At 61.4% G+C, this 20,727-nt stretch overlaps 2 protein-coding genes across 2 annotated transcripts in view; both read left to right on the plus strand.

Moving 5' to 3' along the window:
- Positions 1 to 1,608: 1,608 nt before the first annotated feature.
- Positions 1,609 to 5,176, plus strand: C2CD4D (C2 calcium dependent domain containing 4D). Its single transcript, XM_073322682.1, has one exon. The coding sequence runs from the start codon at positions 1,714 to 1,716 to the stop codon at positions 2,869 to 2,871; it is 1,158 nt and encodes a 385-aa protein (XP_073178783.1). The 5' UTR covers positions 1,609 to 1,713; the 3' UTR covers positions 2,872 to 5,176.
- Positions 5,177 to 14,547: 9,371 nt separating this feature from the next.
- Positions 14,548 to 20,727, plus strand: part of RORC (RAR related orphan receptor C) — a 67,199-nt gene continuing 61,019 nt past the window's right edge. The window contains exon 1 of the mRNA XM_073322962.1: positions 14,548 to 14,692. Coding sequence (XP_073179063.1) covers positions 14,647 to 14,692 — 46 coding nt within the window. The 5' untranslated portion in view covers positions 14,548 to 14,646. The remainder of the gene's footprint in view (positions 14,693 to 20,727) is intronic.

A 20,727-nucleotide genomic window follows, 5' to 3' on the forward strand; every position in this document is an offset into this window, starting at 1 on the left:
AGCCGCCAACGGCTCGGCGCGGTGTCTCGTTACGAAGCCAACAAATTCTGCCAAGGAACCGCACTGCCCTGCAGCGCCCTACTGTTTGGCCAGCACCGCCCTCAGCGAGGCAGGATGCAGCTCCCTTTGGTGTGAAACCGGAAGGAGCGGGGCCAGGGGATCAGCCTCAGGTAAACAGGGAACCTTCTCTTTGCTCCTTCCCCAGAGGATTATCCTATTAGTGCAACTAACCACTGCCAGCCGGGATTCAACCCTGAGCCTCCTCAGCCAAAATAAGTTATGTAGAGATTACAGGGATTTAGGCCATTATGTTTGGGGGAAAGGGGGAGATATTCACCACTAACTTCAAAAGCTGGGACAAGTGATGTTAGCATGCGGCTAATGTCAGCATGCGGCTATAGTAGGCTCTTATCCTCTATGAGAGTGTGACGTAACTGAGCCGTGCGCTCCATTCATAAGGGCCGTGGAGCCCTGCGGGGAGGGTCAGGAACGCCGCCTTGTCCGATGGCCTCCACCTTGCAGGAGAAGCGGCATTTCAGGGCATCGGGATTGGAGTGGGGAGATTTGAACCCAGCGCCCTGGCAAGCGCAGCAAGCGACTCCAGCAGGGGGAAGAAAACACCCTTTGTACCGCTCCTCCCAGCCATGTTGCCTGAGGCACCCTTCCCTGGTAACACAGGAGAAACAAACTTGATAAAGTGCTCAGCCACGAACTGGAAACAAAGGCATCTTGCCTGCCGCAAGTGGTATCCGTGCTGAGCCAGGCTGCGGCCAAGGGGCTGCTTCCTTCCTTCCTCAATACATGCGTCATCATAAATATCCAGCGCTTACTCTTTATAAAGGAGCCCCCTGCTGGGGAGTGAATCTGCAAGCACTGGGCTCCTTGTCTTCCTTCCCAGCAGCTGGCTAACTAAGAGAGTGGCGCTGGGAGCCAAGCGCTATAAACCCAGTGGCAAAGGCTGGTGGTTCCCAGCTGCTCTGGCGAGCGTGAAGCTGAGCTCCCTGCTGAGGAGAGCAGGTAAGGACGGGGGATGTAGTTCTGGGCCAAGCTTTGATCCCACTTTGAAGAGGGAGCTGTTTACACCAGCGAACTTTTCCAGCTTGGCTTGTACAGGGGTGGGAGAGAAAACCGGCCAGGATGCAGTGCGGGGCTTTGATGGCGGGTAATTCAGGCCTGGGGTGGCAGGAGAGATGGGGATGGCGGGTGCAGTTTCTAAGCATTTTTTTTTTATATTAGTGACATGACTGATTGCCCTTTGGCGAGGGAGCGCTGGCCGCTCCCCCGGCCAAGGTGTCTGGGGGAGACACACGGCCTTTTAGAGCAGTGCCGCCCCAGGGCTCAGCAGTGCAGAGGACGGAGGGCTCTCCCTGTGGGTTTGGGTTGGGAAACGGAAATCGGGGCCTGCTGGCTTTGCAGATGTGTGTTTGGGGGGGGGGGGGGAGCAGGATGTGTGGTTTAAGAGCTTTTAAAAATCTCTCATTGCTATTGACAAAAACAGCTCTCTAGGGTGAGGAGAGGACAGGGGCCTCCAGGGCTGGCAATCCAGCCCCTTGCCACCCTCCAAGGCTTTAATGTGCTACTTCTGGTTCTCCCTAGGAAGCTTTTGACTCCAGGCCCGGGATCAGGTTTCCTCTGGAGGGGGCAGCTGCCCAGCGACCTGCTCCCCGGTGGCTGACTCTCTGCCCCCGCTCCCTCAGCCCCTGACTCCACCGAATGTTTCTCTCCAGACAGAGGGCCACGAGCAAGAAGCCGGGTCCACTGCCCACCTGTCCCAACGTCCTCACCCCCGACCGGATCCCCAAGTTTTTCATCCCCCCCAAACTCTCCACCTTGTATGGCAGAGCCCCGGGCGGGAGTCCCGGTTCCCAGCAGAGTCCCCAAGGGACCGGGAGCCCAGAGACACACATTGCTCTGATCAGAGCCGCCGATCAGCATGTCATCTACACACAGGGCCGGCAGCAGGACTCTGCGGCCAGGGCAGAGGGTGAGGCTGGCCAGCAGCTCCCCCCTGCCTGCTCCACGCCCCACCTCCTCAGCCCAGGGGGCTTCCCCCTCCTGCCCGAGAGCCCCCACACGCGCCGAAGGGAGTCCATCTTTCACACCGTGTGTCCATCCCACCGCATCTCCCTCGACCTCTCCCCAGAGCCCCACGCCAGGCTCTCGCCCCCGGAGCTGCAGCCCTGGTGGCCCGTCTCCCAGCCTGGCGCCTTGGACAGCGACATGACCTCCTCTGCAGGTGCCTCACCCTTCGGCTCCCCGGTGCTGGGGCACTCGCTCGCCTGCCAGGCCCACTGGGGCCGGCCCCTCTGCAGCCGCACCCCGGATGCCCAGGCGATGGGCCGGGCCAGCTCGCTGTCTGCCGAGGAAGCCAGCTCTACGGACGACAGCCCCAGCTTCCCACGCCGACAGGCCAAGCCCAGCTGGGGGGCAGCGGCCAGGTTGGCCCCGCCACCCTTCTTCCCCTTGTACTTCATCTGCCGCCCCACACCAGTGGCCCAGGAGAACACAGTGGCGCTGAGCCGAGGTGGGCGCCTGCATCTCTCCTCCGAGTACGTCCCGGCCAGCAGGCGCCTGCGTGTCCGGCTGGTCAGCGCCGAAGGCCTTTACCCGCGGCCCTGCGACCCCCGGCACGTCGGCTGCTGCGTGATCCTGCGGCTGCGACCGGGCAAGGCGCAGAAGCAGCGCAGCGCCGTGGTCAAGAGGAGCCGAAGCCCCATCTTCAACGAGGACTTCTTCTTCGAGGGCCTGGCGCCCCATGAGCTGCCCAGCCGCCGCCTCAGGCTCAAGGCGCTCAACGTGGGCTGCGGCGTGAGGCGGGACGCCGTCCTGGGCGAGGCCGAGGTCCCGCTGCCTGCCCTGCTGCCCCCCTAGGGCCCGGCGGGGCCACACGGCCGCAGCCCAAGGCCCGGCACGCTGGCCCTGGCTCCCAGCGGGGGCCTGGGAGGAGGGAGAATGAGAGAGCCAAGGTTCAGGGGGCTGGAGGAGCTACGGCTACGGCCCAGCTGCCCACCCGTCCCTCCCCTCTGCCCCAGCCCCGGCCCTGGATGGACAAGGGCTCGGTGCCCCTGTGCCCCTGGCCCACCAGGCGTGGGGGCGCTCGGCGGGGCTGCACGCTGGCCCGCAGGCTCCCTGTGCAGGGCGCACAGCGAACTGATTGTTTAGTTTTTGATAATGAAAAGGAGCCTGCACTGCATGGGATCCCAGCCGTGGCTGCATGTGGGGCGGGCAGGGGGGGCAGGCTGCAGCGGAGCGAGGGCCAGGGCTTCATGGAGAGAGTGCGTTGCAAGCCACCCCTTGCCCAGCCCCCCAGCCCCTCCCCTCCCTTTCAATTGCCTGCCTCCTTCCCATTCCCCTCCCATTGCCCATCCCCGCCCCATCCCCTCCCCTGCTCTGACTCCAGCGGTTTCTCTCCACCTGGCAATGGGGGGAGGTGTCTCGCTCTGCCCACAACATGCCCCACCTCTGGATCCGCTTCCTGCTGCAGGGAGGGGTGGGGGGGGGGTGGGGAGAAGAGACATGACAGCCGAGTTTGGAAATAGAAGAGAAAGCTGACAGCCAGCAGCCCCCTCCTGCCCCGGGGCTCTGAGCTGGGGGAGAGCACAGCCCCTCCTGGCCGGGGTGTGAACCTGGAGCCTCCAGTACTACACGCAGGAGGCCCGACTGCCCGCGCTGCAGGTGATTCTCTAGCAACAGCTCCCCATAGTAGGTTCTTACCCTCTTCTGTGGATCGGCCACTAGAGGGCGACCTGACTCACGCTGCAGGTGCCACAAGGGTAGAAAGCAACAGCCTCTCTCCCCCCCCGCCCCCCTGGGGTGGCTGAGCCGGACAAGGGAAGAAAAGGGCCCTCAGGCTGCAGGGGGAGAGGCAGGTGCAGGACGATGTGACGTCTGTGACCCCCCCTCCCCCCCACGGGATGTCAGTGTGCCCCACTCCCGCTCGCTGGGCCCAAAGGGAACGCTGTGCCTGGGGGGCACATGTGCACCCCAATGGGCCTGGCTGGCATGAAAGGGCCAGCCCCCCTCGCCCCCCCATGGGGCCTAAGTGAGGTAAATGGAAGGGCTCCAGCAGGCTTTGGCTCAGGCACCAAGGGGCCTGGGGGACCCTGGGGGACCCCCACCCCCCACCACTGAGAGCCACCCCCTCCTTTATTCCCATCAGTGGGTCTGTGGGGGAGGGCGTGTGGGGCTCAGATTGGAGCTGGGCTGGAGGGGATGAGAACCAGGGCGTGGGGAGGCGTGGCCGGTTTTGTCCCATCCTTTCTGGCGCGAGATCCTTGTGCTGCCCCCAAGCAGGGTGCGACTGCGACATACGGGTAGATCTATGGGGCAAGCGAGGCCCCTAAATCCACCCCTGGAGGGGCAGGGCGTTGAATGGGCAAGATGCCAACTGGCTGGGAAGGATGGAGTGGCTCAAAACCCCAGACTACAAGTAGCTGGCCCATGGGCCGGGCCTGGTCTGGCCTGGCCTGGCCACAGGATAGCTGCTGGCCTAAGGGGGGTCTGGTGTGCCAAGCCCCAGTGGAAAAACGGCAAAAACGGCCTTCAGTGGGATGCCCAGCAGAGGGCACTGCTGGGCAAAGGATCGGCCTGGCTGCAGCTCCGTTCGCCACAGTCTGCCTCGGCCCAGCGAAGGGGAATCAGGTGTGGGGGCTCTTCCTTAATCTGCGGGGGGCAGAGTGGGGCACGGGGAGTCAGGACTCCTGGGTTCCATTCCCAGCTCTGCCACCGGTTTTCTGTGTAGTACTGGGGAGGGCGGGAGAAAGACTCTCTGTGCCTCAGTTTCCCCTCGTAGGCGTTTAGGAGCCAGGACAGGTTTCTATTCCTTGTTCTGGGAGGGGAGAGGGGTCTAGTGGTTGGTGGAGGTGACATGGAATCAGGACTCCCATTCCCACTTACTCACTGTGACCTTGGACAAATTGCTTCCCTTCTCTGTGCCTCGGTTTCCCCATCTGTAGAAAGGCATCCTCGTATTGGGGTGATGAGGCTGAATTAATGAAACCCTCCAGTGGAAGATACTAGCAAAGTCAAAGAACACTTGATTGTTTGATTCTCTTTTGAAACCTGTTGAACTGGAAGGAACTGGGCCCCATGAATTCTTGGAATAAACACAGGTAAAGCTGGGGGAATGTTCTCTAACAATGGAGCTAGATCTATTGTGCAATTAGAGAAGAAGAAATCAAGGGAAATAATTTTTAATACCCACTTGTTGCATCTTGTCTTAGCTTGTCTGTGGCTTCTTTGGGGCAGGGACTCTCTCTCAGTCTGTCTGGGCAGCACCCAGCATGACAGGGCCCCGATCTTGGTTACTCTGCATCTGGGCAGCGCCTGGTGCGATGGGGTCCTGATCTTGGTTACTCTGTGTCTGGACAGCGCCTGGCACAACGGGGCCCCGATCTCGGTTACTGTGTGTCTGGGCAGTGCCCAGCACAATGGGGCCCCAATCTCGGTTACTGTGTGACTGGGCAACACCTGACACAACGGGGCCCCGATCTTGGTTACTGTGTGTCTGGGCAGCACCCGGTGCGATGGGACCCTGATCTTGGTTACTGTGTGTCTGGGCAGCACCCGGTGCGATGGGACCCTGATCTTGGTTACTGTGTGTCTGGGCAGTGCCCAGCACAACGGGGCCCCGATCTCAGTTACTGTGTGACTGGGCAACGCCTGGCATGACGGGACCCCGATCTCGGTTACTCTGTGACTGTGCAGTGCCCGTCAGAAGGGGGTCCCTGATCTCAGTTGGGGCATCTCAGCGCTACTGTAATACAAAGGAATAACAATGGAGAGTTGGCTGGAAAGCGCTTGCTTGCTTTCAGCGGTGCCCAGGAGACATACACTCTGCCCCTACCACTGGCTCAGAGGGGTGGGAAGGGGATATGGATCCACCCAGCCCCACAGCATGAGCAGCGCCCGGCTCTGCCACCTGTTCTGGGTGAGGCTCCAGGCTCTTGGGAGTTCCCACGAGACACGGATCGGGAAGACACCCAAGGGGGTGATGGGAAGGAAACAGGGCTGCCCTGACAGGCCAAATCAAGGCAGGGATTGGGAAGGCTCCTCCCTGCCGGATGGCCCCAGGGAGCCCTGCTATCTCCCCATCGCTATGGCAGAGCCTGGAGGACACAAGCACCAAAGGTTGCACCAAGTCAGGAGACGGATTCCAAGAGACGCCGACCTCCAGTGCGACGCATTAACGCCGAGCCTGCACTCTGGGACAGGAAGGCTGAACCTAGAAGAAGACCAGAGAGATTGCTATTATGTGTAGCGGGCAGTACCTGGCTGAGATCAGGGCTCCCTATGGTGCCCAGTGCTGCCCTGACCCCAGGGCCACTCATGCAATTCCATGCTGGCTTGTAAATCTGGCCCACCCATTTCACCTTCTCTTGTTTAGTTGCCCCATGGATGGTTGTTGTCCGACTACAACTGGCCTTTTAACATCTGGTACTAGGCTGGCAGCTGTAGGGGCTATGGGGCCAGGTAAGCTGCCCAGGCAGGGGGAGGGATCCCAGAACTCATGCCAGCACCTGGTTAGCCACTGGCCCCTAAGATCTTCTGTCAGTGAGGAGGGCCAGTGCAGGGCACGGAAGGGAGTGGGAATCATTCTGGCAGGGCTGGAAGCCAGGTTGCTGGATTTAATTGCCTTTAAACACAAATGGGAGCTGGTTTCTAAAGGAGGGTCTGCCCAGCTCACTGCTACCCGGCACTGACCCTCCCAGAGGTAACAGAAGAGATCTGCTGAGCAAGTACAGCTGTGCACATCTGGCTCACACATGCCTCTCCACTTCTAGAATGCTGGCCCCAGCTGGTACGCACATGGCTACACACTGCTGGCCTCTGGGCACAGCTGGGATGCCTGTGCCACATCTGGCACAGGGTTGGAGCCTGTAGCCTGGCCAGGGCTCACCTGGGTGGGTGAGCAGGGAATCCTGTTGCCACAGAGAAGGAGAGAGGCCTTGAGACTGGCTGCAGGAGCTGCCCCGGGCCAGGCAGGAGCTGGGACATTCAGTGACGCCCCCAGGATCACACCAAGAGCCTATGGCCACACTGGTCACAGAAGTGAGAGCTCCTGGAGCCCAGTCCAGGGCCTGACTCACAAACCCACCCTTCCTCCCGGGGGGGTGGGGGAAGTTCAGCTCCCACTCCCCCCAGAGCCACTGCATTTAGCTGGGGCGAGGGAGAGGGAGCAGGGGACCCAGCCCCGCAGGGAGTTGGGAAAGGGGCGTTTAGCAGTGTCTGACTTCAAGTGGTGGCTGTGGTTTCCCACAAGCAGGGCACATGAGCCAGACAGGAGCTTTGCCGAGTGGCCGGCCCGAGATGCCAGGGGCAGATAAAGGTCCAGGGCTGTTCCTGTAACCCTGTGCGTGCCTAACACCATGTGGGCAGCACTTACCGTCAACCCTTATCGCAGCCCTCCTGTGACGTGCCGGAGTCTGGTGCAAAGCATGCACGTGAGATTGCTGCATGGCTCCACTCTGGACCCTGGGGTGTGGAGATGCCCCTCAATCCCCACCCCCCCTGCTATTCCAGCCCTGAAGGTGGGGAGCTGTGGGTCAGGATCAAGGGGTGTCAGGAGATCTGTGAGAGTGTGGGGAGAGGGGAGGGGCTGGGATAGCTGGGGGCTGTGGGTCGGGATTGAGGGACACACCCCTCTGTATATGTCCCCCAGAGCAAAGCTGGTTTGCGTGTTACTGAAGCGTAGCCAGGGAGGAGGAGGGGGTTAGCACATCCCTGCCCCCACAGGCTGGAATCTCTGATTCACGTCCGACCACAGGTTCTCAGCCCCTCTCAGGAGCGTAACAGTCAACACGCAACTTCCTCCACAGCCCCCGCCCCCCACCCTACCGATCAGCCCCAGGCCGTCTTGTTTGCAATCTGCCCTCAGCCTGCCCCCAAACTCAGCCCCATGCCCGAGCCAGCCTGGCAACTGCAATGCCCCTGGGGCTGGCAAGGGAGTAAATAGTAAATCAAGGACCGACAACCCTACTGACACATCTCATTCCCTGCCCCTTCTAGGCCAGGCTCTGGGAGTCATGCTGCCCTTAGCACCTCTGCGGGCAGCACCAGCCAGGGACAATCACTGCCAGTATTTGCAGCCCCATAACGCTGCACAGGGACAGCTGCCCCAGTGCTGAATTGCAGCCACTTCTCGGGGGGAGCCTGGCAGCTGGTTCAAACCCACACTGCACTGCAGCACGGGAGAGTAAGAGAGCGGCAGGGGCTGGGCTCAGATGCCAGCTGTCCAGGGCCAGGGAGTTGCAAGCTGCTAGGATCCCCGGCCACAGGCCCATCACTGCACTCAGCCAGGTAACTCCCCTGTGATACAGCGGCCAGAGCTGGAAGGAGGCAGGGGCAGGGCAGGAGCTGAGCCCTCAAGTTCAGGGCAGTGGGGTATATCAGAGAAAAGACATCAACCTCTGCAGGGCCTTGGGGCCTCTGCTCAGCTCCAGCGCCCCATCCTCCATTACCCAGAATCCCCCGGGGATCCCACAACCAGCAACCCGCTCCTTGTTACTGGGGTGCTCTTGCAGGGCCCCTGTCTCCACCCCTTGCCGGTGGCCCTGCCCTCAGCAGAGCCAGCCCTGTCTGCCACCCCCCCGTGGCACGCCCAGTGCCCGACCTCCTGGGCCTGTTCCGTGCCAGGAGCCAAAGCAGTTTGGCCAGAGCTCTGATGGCCCATTACCAGAGACGTGAACCTCCACGCGGAACCCCACAGGGATATACCACAAACCCACCCCCACCAGTCACAGCCCTCACAACTCCCCCCCCCCGGCCACACCCACCAATCACAAACCCACCCCCGCCCACACCCACCATCACAGCCCTCACAAACCCACCCCCCCAGCCACACCCACCAATCACAGCCCTCACAAACCCACACCCAGCCACACCCACCAATCACAGCCCTCACAAACCCACACTCAGCCACACCCACTAATCACAGCCCTCACAAACCCACACCCAGCCACACCCACCAATCACAGCCCTCACAAACCCACCCCCGCCCACATCCACTAGTCATAGCCCTCACAACTCCCCCCCCGGCCACACCCACCAATCACAAACCCACCCACACCCACCAATCACAGCCCTCACAAACCCCCCCCCAGCCACACCCACCAATCACAGCACCCACAAACCCACCCCTGCCCACACCCACCAATCACAGCCCTCACAAACCCACCCCTGCCCATACCCACCAATCACAGCCCCACAAACCAATCCTGGCCACACTTGCTAATCACACCCCCACAAACCCACCCCCAGCCACACCCACCAATCACAGCCCTCACAAACCCACCCCCTCAGCCACACCCACCAATCACAGCCCTCACAAACCCATCCCCCCCAGCCACACCCACCAATCACAGCACCCACAAACCCACCCCCGCCCACATACACCAATCACAGCCCTCACAAACCCACCCCCCCAGCCACACCCACCAATCACAGCCCTCAGAAACCCACCCCCCAGCCACACCCACCAATCACAGCCCTCACAAACCCACCCCCCCAGCCACACCCACCAATCACAGCACCCACAAACCCACCCCCGCCCACACCCACCAATCACAGCCCTCACAAACCCACCCCTGCCCACACCCACCAATCACAGCCCCACAAACCAATCCTGGCCACACTTGCTAATCACACCCCCACAAACCCACCCCCAACCACACCCACCAATCACAGCCCTCACAAACCCACACCTGGTCACACTCACCAATCACACCCACCAGTCACAGCCCTCACAAACCCGCCCCCAGCCACGCCTACCAATCACACCCCCATAAAGCACTGCTGGCCACACTTGCTAATCACACCCCCACAAACCCACCCCAGCCACACTCACCAATCACACCCCTCCACAAACACACACCCCAGCCACACCTACCAATCACATCCCTCAAAAACTCACCCCAACCACACCTGCCTATTCCACCCCACAAACCCATCCCTACACACCCATCAATCACCCCTCCACAAACCCACCGCAGCCACACCCACCAATCACATCCCTCAGAAACCCACCCTTGGCCACACCTGCCAATGACACCCGCACCCCATGCCACACCCTGCCCCACAGCAATACCCACCAATAACATCCTGCACAAACCCACCCAGCCACACCCATCCACATGGTGATGCCTGGGGAATAGCTTGTAGCTGGGGCTGGTACAGCTTGAGACGAAGAGCCAAGGCCCAGAAAGGGACCCGTCACGCACACTCCCCAGTGGGTGTAGGTGACACCCCCAAACCACACACCCCAGTGCGACACAGCTCACCACAAGGGGACACACAAACACACCTGAGGCCCAGACACAGCCCCTCCGACACACCTCCATACCCCCTAGTCCCCCCAACACCGCCAACCCACGTCTTGCAACCTGGCGCTTGTGGCCACCCCACAGACACCCCCTAAGTCCCACTGAGAGACACCCCCCCCCCACAGCCCAGGCCCTTTCCCTCCTGCTCTGTGCAGCCCTCCCCTCTCTCCCGGGCTGGGTGGTTCAGGGCCAGGAGCCCGCAGCACCGCCCGGCTGGGTGCCAGCTGCGACTCTCGGTGGGCGTAGCTCCGGCAAGCGACTCACCTGACGAGAACCAGGAGACTTGCCCCGACGCCACCTGGCTGGCCCGGCCTGTCCCTGGCTGACTTGGCCCGGGGGAGGGATGCATGGAGAGGTCCAAGTCAGATTCTGCTTAGCCAAACCGTGGGGGCATGCAGGGGCGTGGGACTGGGCAAAGGGCATCGTCCTAAGGGTTGTTCCTGGGAGACCCCCCTTTCCCACTCCTGAAGGAAACAGCAGTGCTTTGTGCGAGCCTGGACTCAGAGACCGTCCGCAGCAGGGAGCCAGAGAGAACCACAGGGTCTGTCTGCGTCCAGCAGCCTCAGTCCAGAATCCCCCTTCGGACCCAGCCCAGCCCTGGCTGTTCAATAACATGAGGGACACTGAGGGAGGCAAGTCGGGATTGAGGAGCATCACAGAGCAGTAGCGAAGCCAAGCACAGGAACAGTGGGGGAGCGAGAGCTGCAGGTTGGGACCGGGGGACGCTGGCAGAGCTGTGGGCTGGGGCTGGGTGGGGGAGAGACCACGGCTGGGGGAGCAGGAGGCTGCAGGTGGCTAGGATAACAGGATAGGGGGTGGCGGATTGAGTCTCCTGAACAGACAGGTGATCCTGATTATTCCAAGCAGCCTGGTGGAGTAGGGCCTGCCCCCCACCCTACCCCAGTCCACACCTGCTGCCCCATGTTACACTGGTTGCTCTTTGGGGCTGAGACAGGGCAAAGGACCATGTCAGCTTTACTGGGACACCTAATTCCCTGGGACTGGGTGCCACGCTGTCTGTGAAGGGGTGGGGCAGTGCAGGACTATTCCCAGCCCTGCACAACCTGGGGCAAATGTCTAAAGTTACATGTCTGTCTGGGAGGGTGGATCCAAGGGCCTTTCCCCAGCCATTTCAGTGCAAATTTTACCCCAAGGAAAAGACAATTAAAACCAAAACAGTAGCGCTAACGTGGGGTAACTTCTGTGGCCTTTTGTGTCACTTCCTAGGGTCCAAATCCTGTTCTCAGTTACCCTAGTGTAAACAAGGTGTAACTTGCTGGAAGGGACGGGAGGGATGTGGTGTAAATCAGGAGTAGCTCCCTGAAAATGAATGGGTAGCTTCATGGAAGTCAATGGAGGGACGTGGTGTAAATCCTGAGTAGCCCATGGCAGGCAATGGGGGACGTGGTGTAAATCCGGAGTAGCCTATGGCAGGCAATGGGGATGTGGTGTAAATCCGGAGTTGCTCATGGCAGGCAATGGGGGACGTGGTGTAAATCCGGAGTAGCCCATGGTAGGCAATGGGGACGTGGTGTAAATCCGGAGTTGCCCATGGCAGGCAATGGGGGACGTGGTGTAAATCCGGAGTAGCCCATGGCAGGCAATGGGGACGTGGTGTAAATCCGGAGTTGCCCATAGCAGGCAATGGGGGACGTGGTGTAAATCCGGAGTAGCCCATGGCAGGCAATGGGGACGTGGTGTAAATCCGCAGTTGCCCATGGCAGGCAATGGGGGAGGCGGTGTAAATCCGGAGCAGCCCTTGCCCACGCTGCCCGCACGTGCCGCCCGGGGGCGGGTCCCGGCTGGGCAGGGCCCGACACGCGGCGGCGGCGTGGCGCGCGGGGGGAGGAGCGGGCGGCTCGCGGGCCGGTCCAGCCTCCTGCACCGGCGGTGGTTGTGTAACAGGGCCGCCCAGGCCCGGCTAATCGAGCCCTGCTCCCGGGAGCCACGCGTGGAAAACAGTCAAGGGGCCTGGTCCCTGGGGAGGATCCCGGGTGCGGGGGCAGGGGAGGCTGTGGGTGCTCAGCCCCTCTGGAAATCAAGGGTGCTGCCGGCGCCTCGGGTCATGGGGGCTGGAAAGGAGAGGGGGCGACCAGAGACATTAACGCCCCCCAGGCCCTCCTCTAGCCAAGGATCTCAAAGCACTTTTAAAACACCCAGGAGCTTCCCCTCCCCCATGCAGGGTGTTACTGTCCCCCCACCTTCACATCTGGGAAACCGAGGCACAGTCAAGGCAAAGTGACTTGCCCCAGGCCATGAGGCTGGGAAGGGAACCCAAATGTCCTGCCATGCAGCCCTTCCAGCGCCCCTCTCTCCCAGCGGCCTGGGGAGTTTGCAGTGGACAGGCCATGAGTGGGAGCACAGCGAGGCCATGGGGCGGGGAGGGGGATTCCCTTGAGGATGTAGGCCCCTATGCCTCTTCCCTTAACTCTGCCCCCTACTAGGTTGCAGTGCCCTGCACTGCCACTGGGGGGGAGTTTCTGTGCCCCCTCCCCGCACCTCTGCCTGGTGAACTGCCACCCCTTTCCCCCTAGTTAGGGGGGCTTTTGCTGTTTTGTCCCAGGAGCATCCCCTTCTGGAGGGGGCCTGGACTCCCTCCCCGCCACGTTCAGAGCTGCGTGCTGCCCTGCACAGGATGGGGGTGACCTCTGAACCCCACCCTCCAGCCCTGTGGGGAGAGGGTGGGAGGATGTCCCTAGGGGAGAGCTATGGCGGGAAAGCGGCAGGGGGGCAAGGGGGAAATGGAGTCGGGGTGAAGCCCTGCCACTCGCGGCATTTACACGTGGGTCCTTCAATGCCCTGGAGAGGTGATTGCAGAGGGCAGGGGCAGCAATGTGGGAACCAATGAGTCGTAGCCCCCATTGCTGCCAGGCAATCACAAGACTCCGGCAGTTTCGCTCCTGTCCCTTCTGCAGGTTGGGCTGGGGCGTGGAGGCTCCTCATGAGTTTTGTCCCACCTCTCAGGGCCATGAGTCAGGGCTCTGCGCAGCATGAGTGCCCAGGCCTGGAAGCTGGGGGTGACTGGCACTAGGGAAGACAGCAAAGTCTGTCAGTGCTTTGCCATTCCCCAGCCCCTCCGCAAGAGGCTGTAAGCAGCAATGTCTCCATGGGGGGGAGGGAGGGGAAACTGAGGCACAGAGCCAGGCTTTCCCCCAAGGTCACATGGAGAGCAAGAAATAGAACCCAGGAGTCCTGACTACCAGCCCCCCCCCCCCGCTTTAACTATTAGACTTTTTTTCTCTTTCCAGAGATTGGACTAAAACCCAGAAGTCCTGACCCCCCCCCCCCCCTTCGGTGACCACGAAACCGCAGCTTCCCTAGGAAGCTCACGCAAACCACGTTCCCAGCATGGGCAGCGCCTGCAGCTTTATATCCAGGGAACAGAGAATTGCCGGGGGGGCGGGGGGTGGACTTCCCCTACAAAAAATCTGAGCTGGGGAGGCAGGCAGGAGCCTTTCTCTGAGGGGTTCTTGGGCCACACTCCTGCTCAGCCCCAGGTTCTGCAGGGGATGCGATGGGAGGGTGCAGGGCTGGGCTAAAAGGAAGGCGGCTGTGGGGTGCAGGGGGCAAGAGGAGGGATAGGAGGTTGCGAGGGTCATGCAGGGCTGGGGAGATGCTGGGGTGGGAGGAGGCTGGGATGCAGTGGGGAGACGCTGGGTTGGGGGTGCAGGGGGGTGCTGGGTTGGGGTGCAGGGGGGATGCTGGGATGGGGGGGAAGGGATGCAGCGAAGAGATGCTGGGGTGGAGGATGCGGAGCTGGGGGCAATGCTGGGAGGGACAGGGATGGGAGGATGCAGGGGAATGCTGGGGGTGCAGGATGCAGTGGGGGAGATGCTGGGGTGGGAGTGGTGTAGGGCAAGGCTGAGCTGCGGGGCTGGGCTAAGGAGATGCTGGGCTTGGGGGTGCGGAACTGGGCTGGGGCGCGGGCCTGGGGCAGACGCTGGGCTGGGGGGGGGGCTGGGGAGTATGGGGCGGGGCGGGGGCAAGGGTCCAGCGGGGAGATGTTGGGGTCGGGGGGCAGGGCTGGGGGGACAGGGCAGGGCTGGGGACGCGGATGGGGGGGGGGTGCAGGATGCAGCTGGAGACGCTGGGGTGGGAGGGACCTGGGCAGCGCAGGGATGCGGTGGGGCGATGCTGGGGGTGCAGGGGGGCGGGGCTGGGGAGCCGGGGTGCCGGGGGCGGGGCGGGGCGGGGCTATTGCAGCCGCCGCTCCTCGGGGAGCGACTCCTCTCCCCTGCCCGGCGCGTCCCTCCCTCCCCAGCGGCTGCTGCACCCGCCTGCCCGGGCAGAGGCGCCGAGGGTCCGGCCCCAGCGCGCAGCGGAGCCCATGGAGCCCGGCGGCGGCAAGCGGCCGCGGGACGGGGCAGGCAGAGGTGGGGCTCGGGGGAGCTCGGCACGGCGGGCCGGGAGCGCCCGGGGAAGGGGGCATCGGGGCAGCTGGCGAGAGCGGAGCCGGGGGCGGGGGGGTATCGGGGCAGCTGTCAGGAGGGATCCCCCGGGGGGTATCGGGGCAGCTGTCAGGAGGGACCCCCCGGGGGGTATCGGGGCAGTTGTCAGCAGGAGCCGGGGGGGAGTATCGGGGCAGCTGTCAGGAGGGATCCCCCGGGGGGTATCGGGGCAGCTGTCAGGAGGGACCCCCCGGGGGGTATCGGGGCAGTTGTCAGGAGGGATCCCCTGGGGGGTATCGGGGCAGCTGTCAGGAGGGACCCCCCCGGGGGTATCGGGGCAGTTGTCAGCAGGAGCCGGGGGGGGTATCGGGGCAGCTGTCAGGAGGGACCCCCCGGGGGGTATTGGGGCAGCTGTCAGGAGGGACCCCCCGGGGGCTATTGGGGCAGTTGTCAGCAGGAGCCGGGGGGGGGTATCGGGGCAGCTGTCGTGGGGGAGCGGGGGTATTGGGGCAGTTGGTGAAGGGGAACAGGGGGGTAATGGGGGCAGCTGTCAGGAGGGAACCCCCGGGGGGGGTATCGGGGCAGTTGTCAGAGGAAGCGGGGGGGGGAGTATCGGGGCAGCTGGTGAGGGTGGAGCAGGGGGGTATCGGGGCAGCTGTCACGGGGGGACAGGGGGTGGGAAGGGGCAATGGCTGGTGAGGGCAGTGGGGAGTGAGGGGCAGTTAGGAAGGGGAGCGGGAGATGTCGGGGCAGTTGGTGAAGTGGAATGGGGGGGTATCGGGGCCACCTGTTAGGAGAGAGCGGGGGGGTATTGGGGCAGCTGTCGGGAGGGAGCGGGGGGTATTGGGGGCAGCAGTCAGCAGGGAATGTGGGGTTGGTAAGGGGGTATGACTGGTGAGGGGCAGTTAGGAAGGAGGAGCGGGGGGTGTCAGGAGGGAGCAGGGGGTATTGGGGCAGCTGTCAGGAGGGAGCAGGAGGTATCGGGGGCAGCTGTCAGGAGGGAACGGTGTGTATCGGGGGCAGCTGTCAGGGCGGACAGGGGGGTGGTAAGGGGGTATGACTGGTGAGGGCAGTGAGTGGTGAGGGGCAGTTAGCAAGGGGGAGCAGCGGGGGCCAGTGGACGTCATGGTGGCTGGCAGAGCAGCAAGGGAAGCTGGAGAGCAGTGCCAGCAGGGGGCGTCCCTGGAAGGGGCAGGCAGAGGCCCATGGGCATCATGGCACCCAGCGGGTGTCAGCAGGGCACTGTGGGCATCGGTGGCAGCTGTCAGGGGAGGTGGGCCGAGCAGTGCTGCAGGCATCACGCTGGTAGGTGCATGGGAGTGGGGGAGTGCTGCAAGGAAACTGGGACCACATCTGGCTGTGATGGATGGCTTGAAGGGATCACCCTGCATGTACTTCCCAGCCTGGCCAAGGACCCAGGGGCTGATCCCTCTGCCAGGGGTACCTAGATGGGTGGGGGAAGTTTTTTCCCTCTTGCTCCACTTTGTCCTGTCCCATTTTGCTGACTTGGCAACCTGGTCTCTGGCCTAGTGTTGTTTATTCTGTGTGCTGTGACTTGGTTTTGCTTTATTCCCGTGCCCCTCTGCCCGCCTGGTGCATCAGCTGTAGAGCTGTGCTAGCCAGGACCCTTCCCTGGGTGCTGCAGTGTACGTGTTCTAATGCAACATTGCCCTCTGCCAACAGGGATCAGAACTGTGCAATTGTGTGTCATGTGCCCTATACTGCTCAGCCAGAAGGGAGCGTGTCCTCTAGTCGGGTGGTAGCAGGGCTCTGTGTCTTACTCTCTTGCTTAGGGAGGGAGGATGAGGAAGACACTCTCCTACAGCAGGAGAGATTAGTTCCATTCCTTCCCCTCTCTGGGCCTCAGTTTCCCCATCTGCACAGTGGGGACAATGACTCTTCCTTTGTCTGGCCTGTTTACGTGTGATCTCTGTGGGATAGGGATGGTTTCTCAAAGGAGACCTGATCTCAGCTGGGACCCTCCTAGGTGCTGCCGTAATCCATCTCATAAGGTTTCCTTTTGCCGGGAGGTTCCGAGAGGTGTAAAGTCCCTGCGGATATTTTTTTTAACAGTTCAGGTCTCTCCAGGTTGTGCTGTTCCCTCCCTCTTCTTTTCTCCCCAAGTTGTAAACAACATCAGCTGCTTCTGTCCAGAGCCTTCAGCAAGTGATTTGCACGGTAGCTGCGGCATGGTGCTAGACCAGGGAGCGTCTGACCATAAGCTCATTTCTGCGCCATGAATATAGATCTTGTGGCGGCCTGTCCGGTTTTCGAGTTACTGTTCTTGGCTCCTCTGCCTTTTGGAGGGAGGCTTCTTAATCGCCTTCCGCATGACTAGCCCCACCACCTGCTGTCCTCGGGGGGCACAGAGCCCAGCACGCTGGGGGGCCAGGGATGCCAGACGGGGGGAACGGCTTGCAGAATTTTGCCTGATGCTTGCAAACTCCCTGCTGCAGGCACCTGTGACAACAGATGCTTCCCCTGTGCAGAGGACAGAGCGAGGGGCTGGGATAGGCAAGGGCCCTGCGGGGCGTTTTCCTTGGTGGCCTATTGCTTGACTCCGAGCTGTGAGGAGGGACCATAGGTCCCAGGCAGGTTTACAGGCAACGCCACCCCGATCCCAGAAAACTGGGGTGGAGGGATATTGCTAGGCCTGGGGTGGGGGGGACCAAACCCTGGCTGGGCTCTGAGTGAAATCCTGGAGAGGCAGGATGGCTTAGTGGTTACGGCCCCGGCCATTTGGGAGACCTGGGTTCACTTCCCTGCTGTGCAGCCGGGCAAGTCACTTAGCCTCTGTGCCTCAGTTTCCCCACTGAGTCAGTGCTACCAGGGCTAAAATCAGTGCTTCTTCACTCTCCTGCATCCCGTTATAGACCTGCTTTAAGTGCAGGCAGCAGTGTTGTCTAGTGGCTAGATCTAGGGACACAGCACCATAGCTGTGTGACCCCATCCGGGAGCTGAGAAGGGGGAGTGTGGTCAAAGGGCTGAGCGTTGGGACCTCTGGGCGCTGGGAAGAGAGCGGGGTCTAGCGGTTGGAGCGGTGGACTGGGTTGTAGGAATCTTTGGTTCTGTTCTGAGCACTGGCCTGGGGAGTGTGTTCTGGTGATTGTGTGTTAGGGCTGCTAGGTTCTGTGCTGGTTGTGGGAGGGAGGGAGGAAGCTCCAGTGGACAGAATTGGGCAGAGACTGGAAGGCAGGACTCCTGGGTTCTATCCCTGGCCCTGGGAGAAAGGGTGACCTTATGATAGAGCAAAGGGGGAGCTGGGGGGTCAGGACTCCTGGGTTCTTTTCCCCAACTCTTCCACTCTCTGTGGGGCTTGAGCAAGTGATTTCTCTGTGCCTCAGTTTACTACTTCCCTTTGTCGCTGTCCGGGAGGGTAGAGGCTGTGTCGTGAGGCTAAGTGAAGGCTGGTGAAGTGCCCGGGGATCTCGGAAGGCAACGCTAGCAGACGTCCAAGTGTTCTGGTACATGTGCTAGCCCCCAGGGCTCCGGCTAATGCCGCCATGCAGGAGCAGCAGGTGGACAGTGGTGGATGCACTGGGAGGTGCCGGGGTTACTGGCAGAGGCTGCTGTTGCCTAACGCCGGGTGAGTTGCTGTCATGCAGACGAGGCTCTTGGTTTCCCTTTGGGTGTGTGTGTCTCCTTGGAAAGGGCCGGCGCTGGCAGGGTAGGTGCCCGCACGCTGGTGGGGGCTGTGGTGGAGGGATATTGCCATAGCTGTTCAGTGCCCAGCCAGGGGACCAAGCCCCAACTGGGATGTGAACATGTTACTGGAGGGGCAGGATGATCCAGTGGTTAGCACGCTAGCCTAGGACTTGGTTTGATTCCACAGACTCCCTGTGTGACCCGGGACTCGTCACTTAGTCGCTCTGTGCCTCAGTTTCCCCAGTGAGGTTGATACTCTGGCCTCACATGGGGGCACTGAGGATAAATATGTTGACAGTGTGTGGTGCTCAAATACTATGTCATGGGGGCCAGGCAAGTGACCACAGATAGATCCCGGCCAATGAGAGATTCAAGTAACCATGAAACCCTGAGCCTAACACCTCCCTTGTCCTCTCCCTCCGCAGGGCCCGGACCTCTCCTGGGGGAAGTAGAAAAGCCTGCCTTGCGTCCCCCTCTGGTGGCTGGTCTGCTAATGCATAATAGCCTACTGCTGCCGGGGGATGGAGTTCCTCCTGCAGTCCCAGTGACAGAGGGGCCTGGGTGGCTGTGTTGGAGACTCTGGGTTCAAGCCGGGGTGGGGTGTCGGGGCGATTGTTATAAAAGCATCAGAGGGATGAAGCCCCTTTCCCATTGGGAGAACAGAGCATCCAGGGTGCACAGATCTCCTCAGGGCAGAGGCTTTGGTGTATGAACGCCCTGAGCCCTTGGGGAGCCCAGCAGACACCTGTGGACTAAGGTTAGCTGCTCTTGGATCCTAGGCTGGTTGTATTTACACAGAAGGAGGTAAAGCGGTTAGAGCGGGGAGGATTGGGAGTCAGGTCATATTCTCTGCTCGGGGAGCAGAGTGTGGTCTAGTGGTTAGAGCAGGGCGGGGTTTGGGAGTCCAGAGTCCTGGGTTCTAATCCCAGCTCTACTGTTGGCTTGCCAAGAGACGCTGGGACTGTGTCTCAGTTTCCCCATCTGTAGGAAGGTCATAACAATACCGGCCAAGCAAATTTTACAAGCAGCATAATGCAGCCTGGATGAAAGGCACTGCAGCATCGTATTAATAACGCCGTGTTATATAAGAGCTAATTGATGTTGTGAGTAGCAGCGAGGACCGGTCAGCTGGCCGAGAGCATGTGTCAGGTGCGATTACTAGCGAGGGCGTCTGTAGCCACCTCTGGGATACACAGTGGCACATACCACTAGGGAATTTGCTAGGGAGGTGCCTCTGTTTCTCATCCCATGCAATACTCAGGGTGGGGTCAGCCCAGCACAGAAGCCTGGGCATCGCCCTCCCATGGGATCACCATTTTCCCATGGCTTTGTTTCAGCAGGGATCCCTGGCATAAACCTCGGTGACTGATCCGTGCCCCCATCCCTCATCTCTGTAGCTCGGCTTCCAGTGTCGCCCTGGGAGGGACAGAGGACCCGGCTTTGGGCCATGCCGCAAAATTTGCAGCCAGGAAAGAGCCAATGTGGTTGATGCCAGCATGACTGAGTGGCTCAGACACTGACGTGTGGGACCTGGGTTCTGTTCCCTGCACAGGCAAATTACTTCCCTCTGTGCCTCAGTTTCCCCTCCCACCCTCTGTCCGTTTAGACTGTCAGCTCTTCGGGACTGCCTCTTGCTCTGTGTCTGTACAGGGCCTGGCGCAGTGGGCCGCACTGGTGCTACTGTAATGCACCTAATAATGCCCGGGACTGCCTCTTGCTCTGTGTCTGTACAGCGCCTGGCGCGGTGGGCCGCGCTGGTGCTACTGTAATGCACCTAATAATGCCCCGGTGGAAACGGAGGGGTACCCCCAGACCCCTTGAGGCTGATTTTGATGGCTTGCTTCACAGACTGGGCCGGTGAGAGTGGCACCGTCCCTTGCAAACTGCACGTACTCATGCACCCCCCACCCGCTTTTATTTTTAACTGGAGGGATGTAAGCTAATTATGTTAATGCACTGGCTGTGGCGTGGGGCAAAGCCGGCTCATGGCGCTCAACCCTGCCTGCTGCATAATCCCTTGGTAATCCCCACCCGGGGGTCACCCCCGTTTCCGCAGCTGGGGCCTAGCTGAGGTGGGAGAAGACGCAGGCAGCCCCAGGGACCCGATCCTGCCAAGTGCAGCGCTCCCCCAATCCATGGAGGGCATTTGGCAGGATTGGGCCCATCTGCACGCTCCCTCTTTGCCGGGGAGAGCCGCCCATTGGGCGAGATGGGCCCCTGCTCTGCTCCAGCCTTGCCAGCCCTACTTCAGCCTGCAGCTGCCGAGTGTCTGCACCCCTCTCTCCGTCCCTGCTAGTCAATCCAGATTTGGCCAGCGCCGCTAGCGATGACCAGCCCCACCGGGGCTACGCTGGCCCAGCTCAGCCAGGTGCCTT

This window comes from Lepidochelys kempii, chromosome 24 (assembly GCF_965140285.1).
Source record: "Lepidochelys kempii isolate rLepKem1 chromosome 24, rLepKem1.hap1, whole genome shotgun sequence".
NCBI classification, from domain to species: Eukaryota; Metazoa; Chordata; order Testudines; family Cheloniidae; genus Lepidochelys; species Lepidochelys kempii.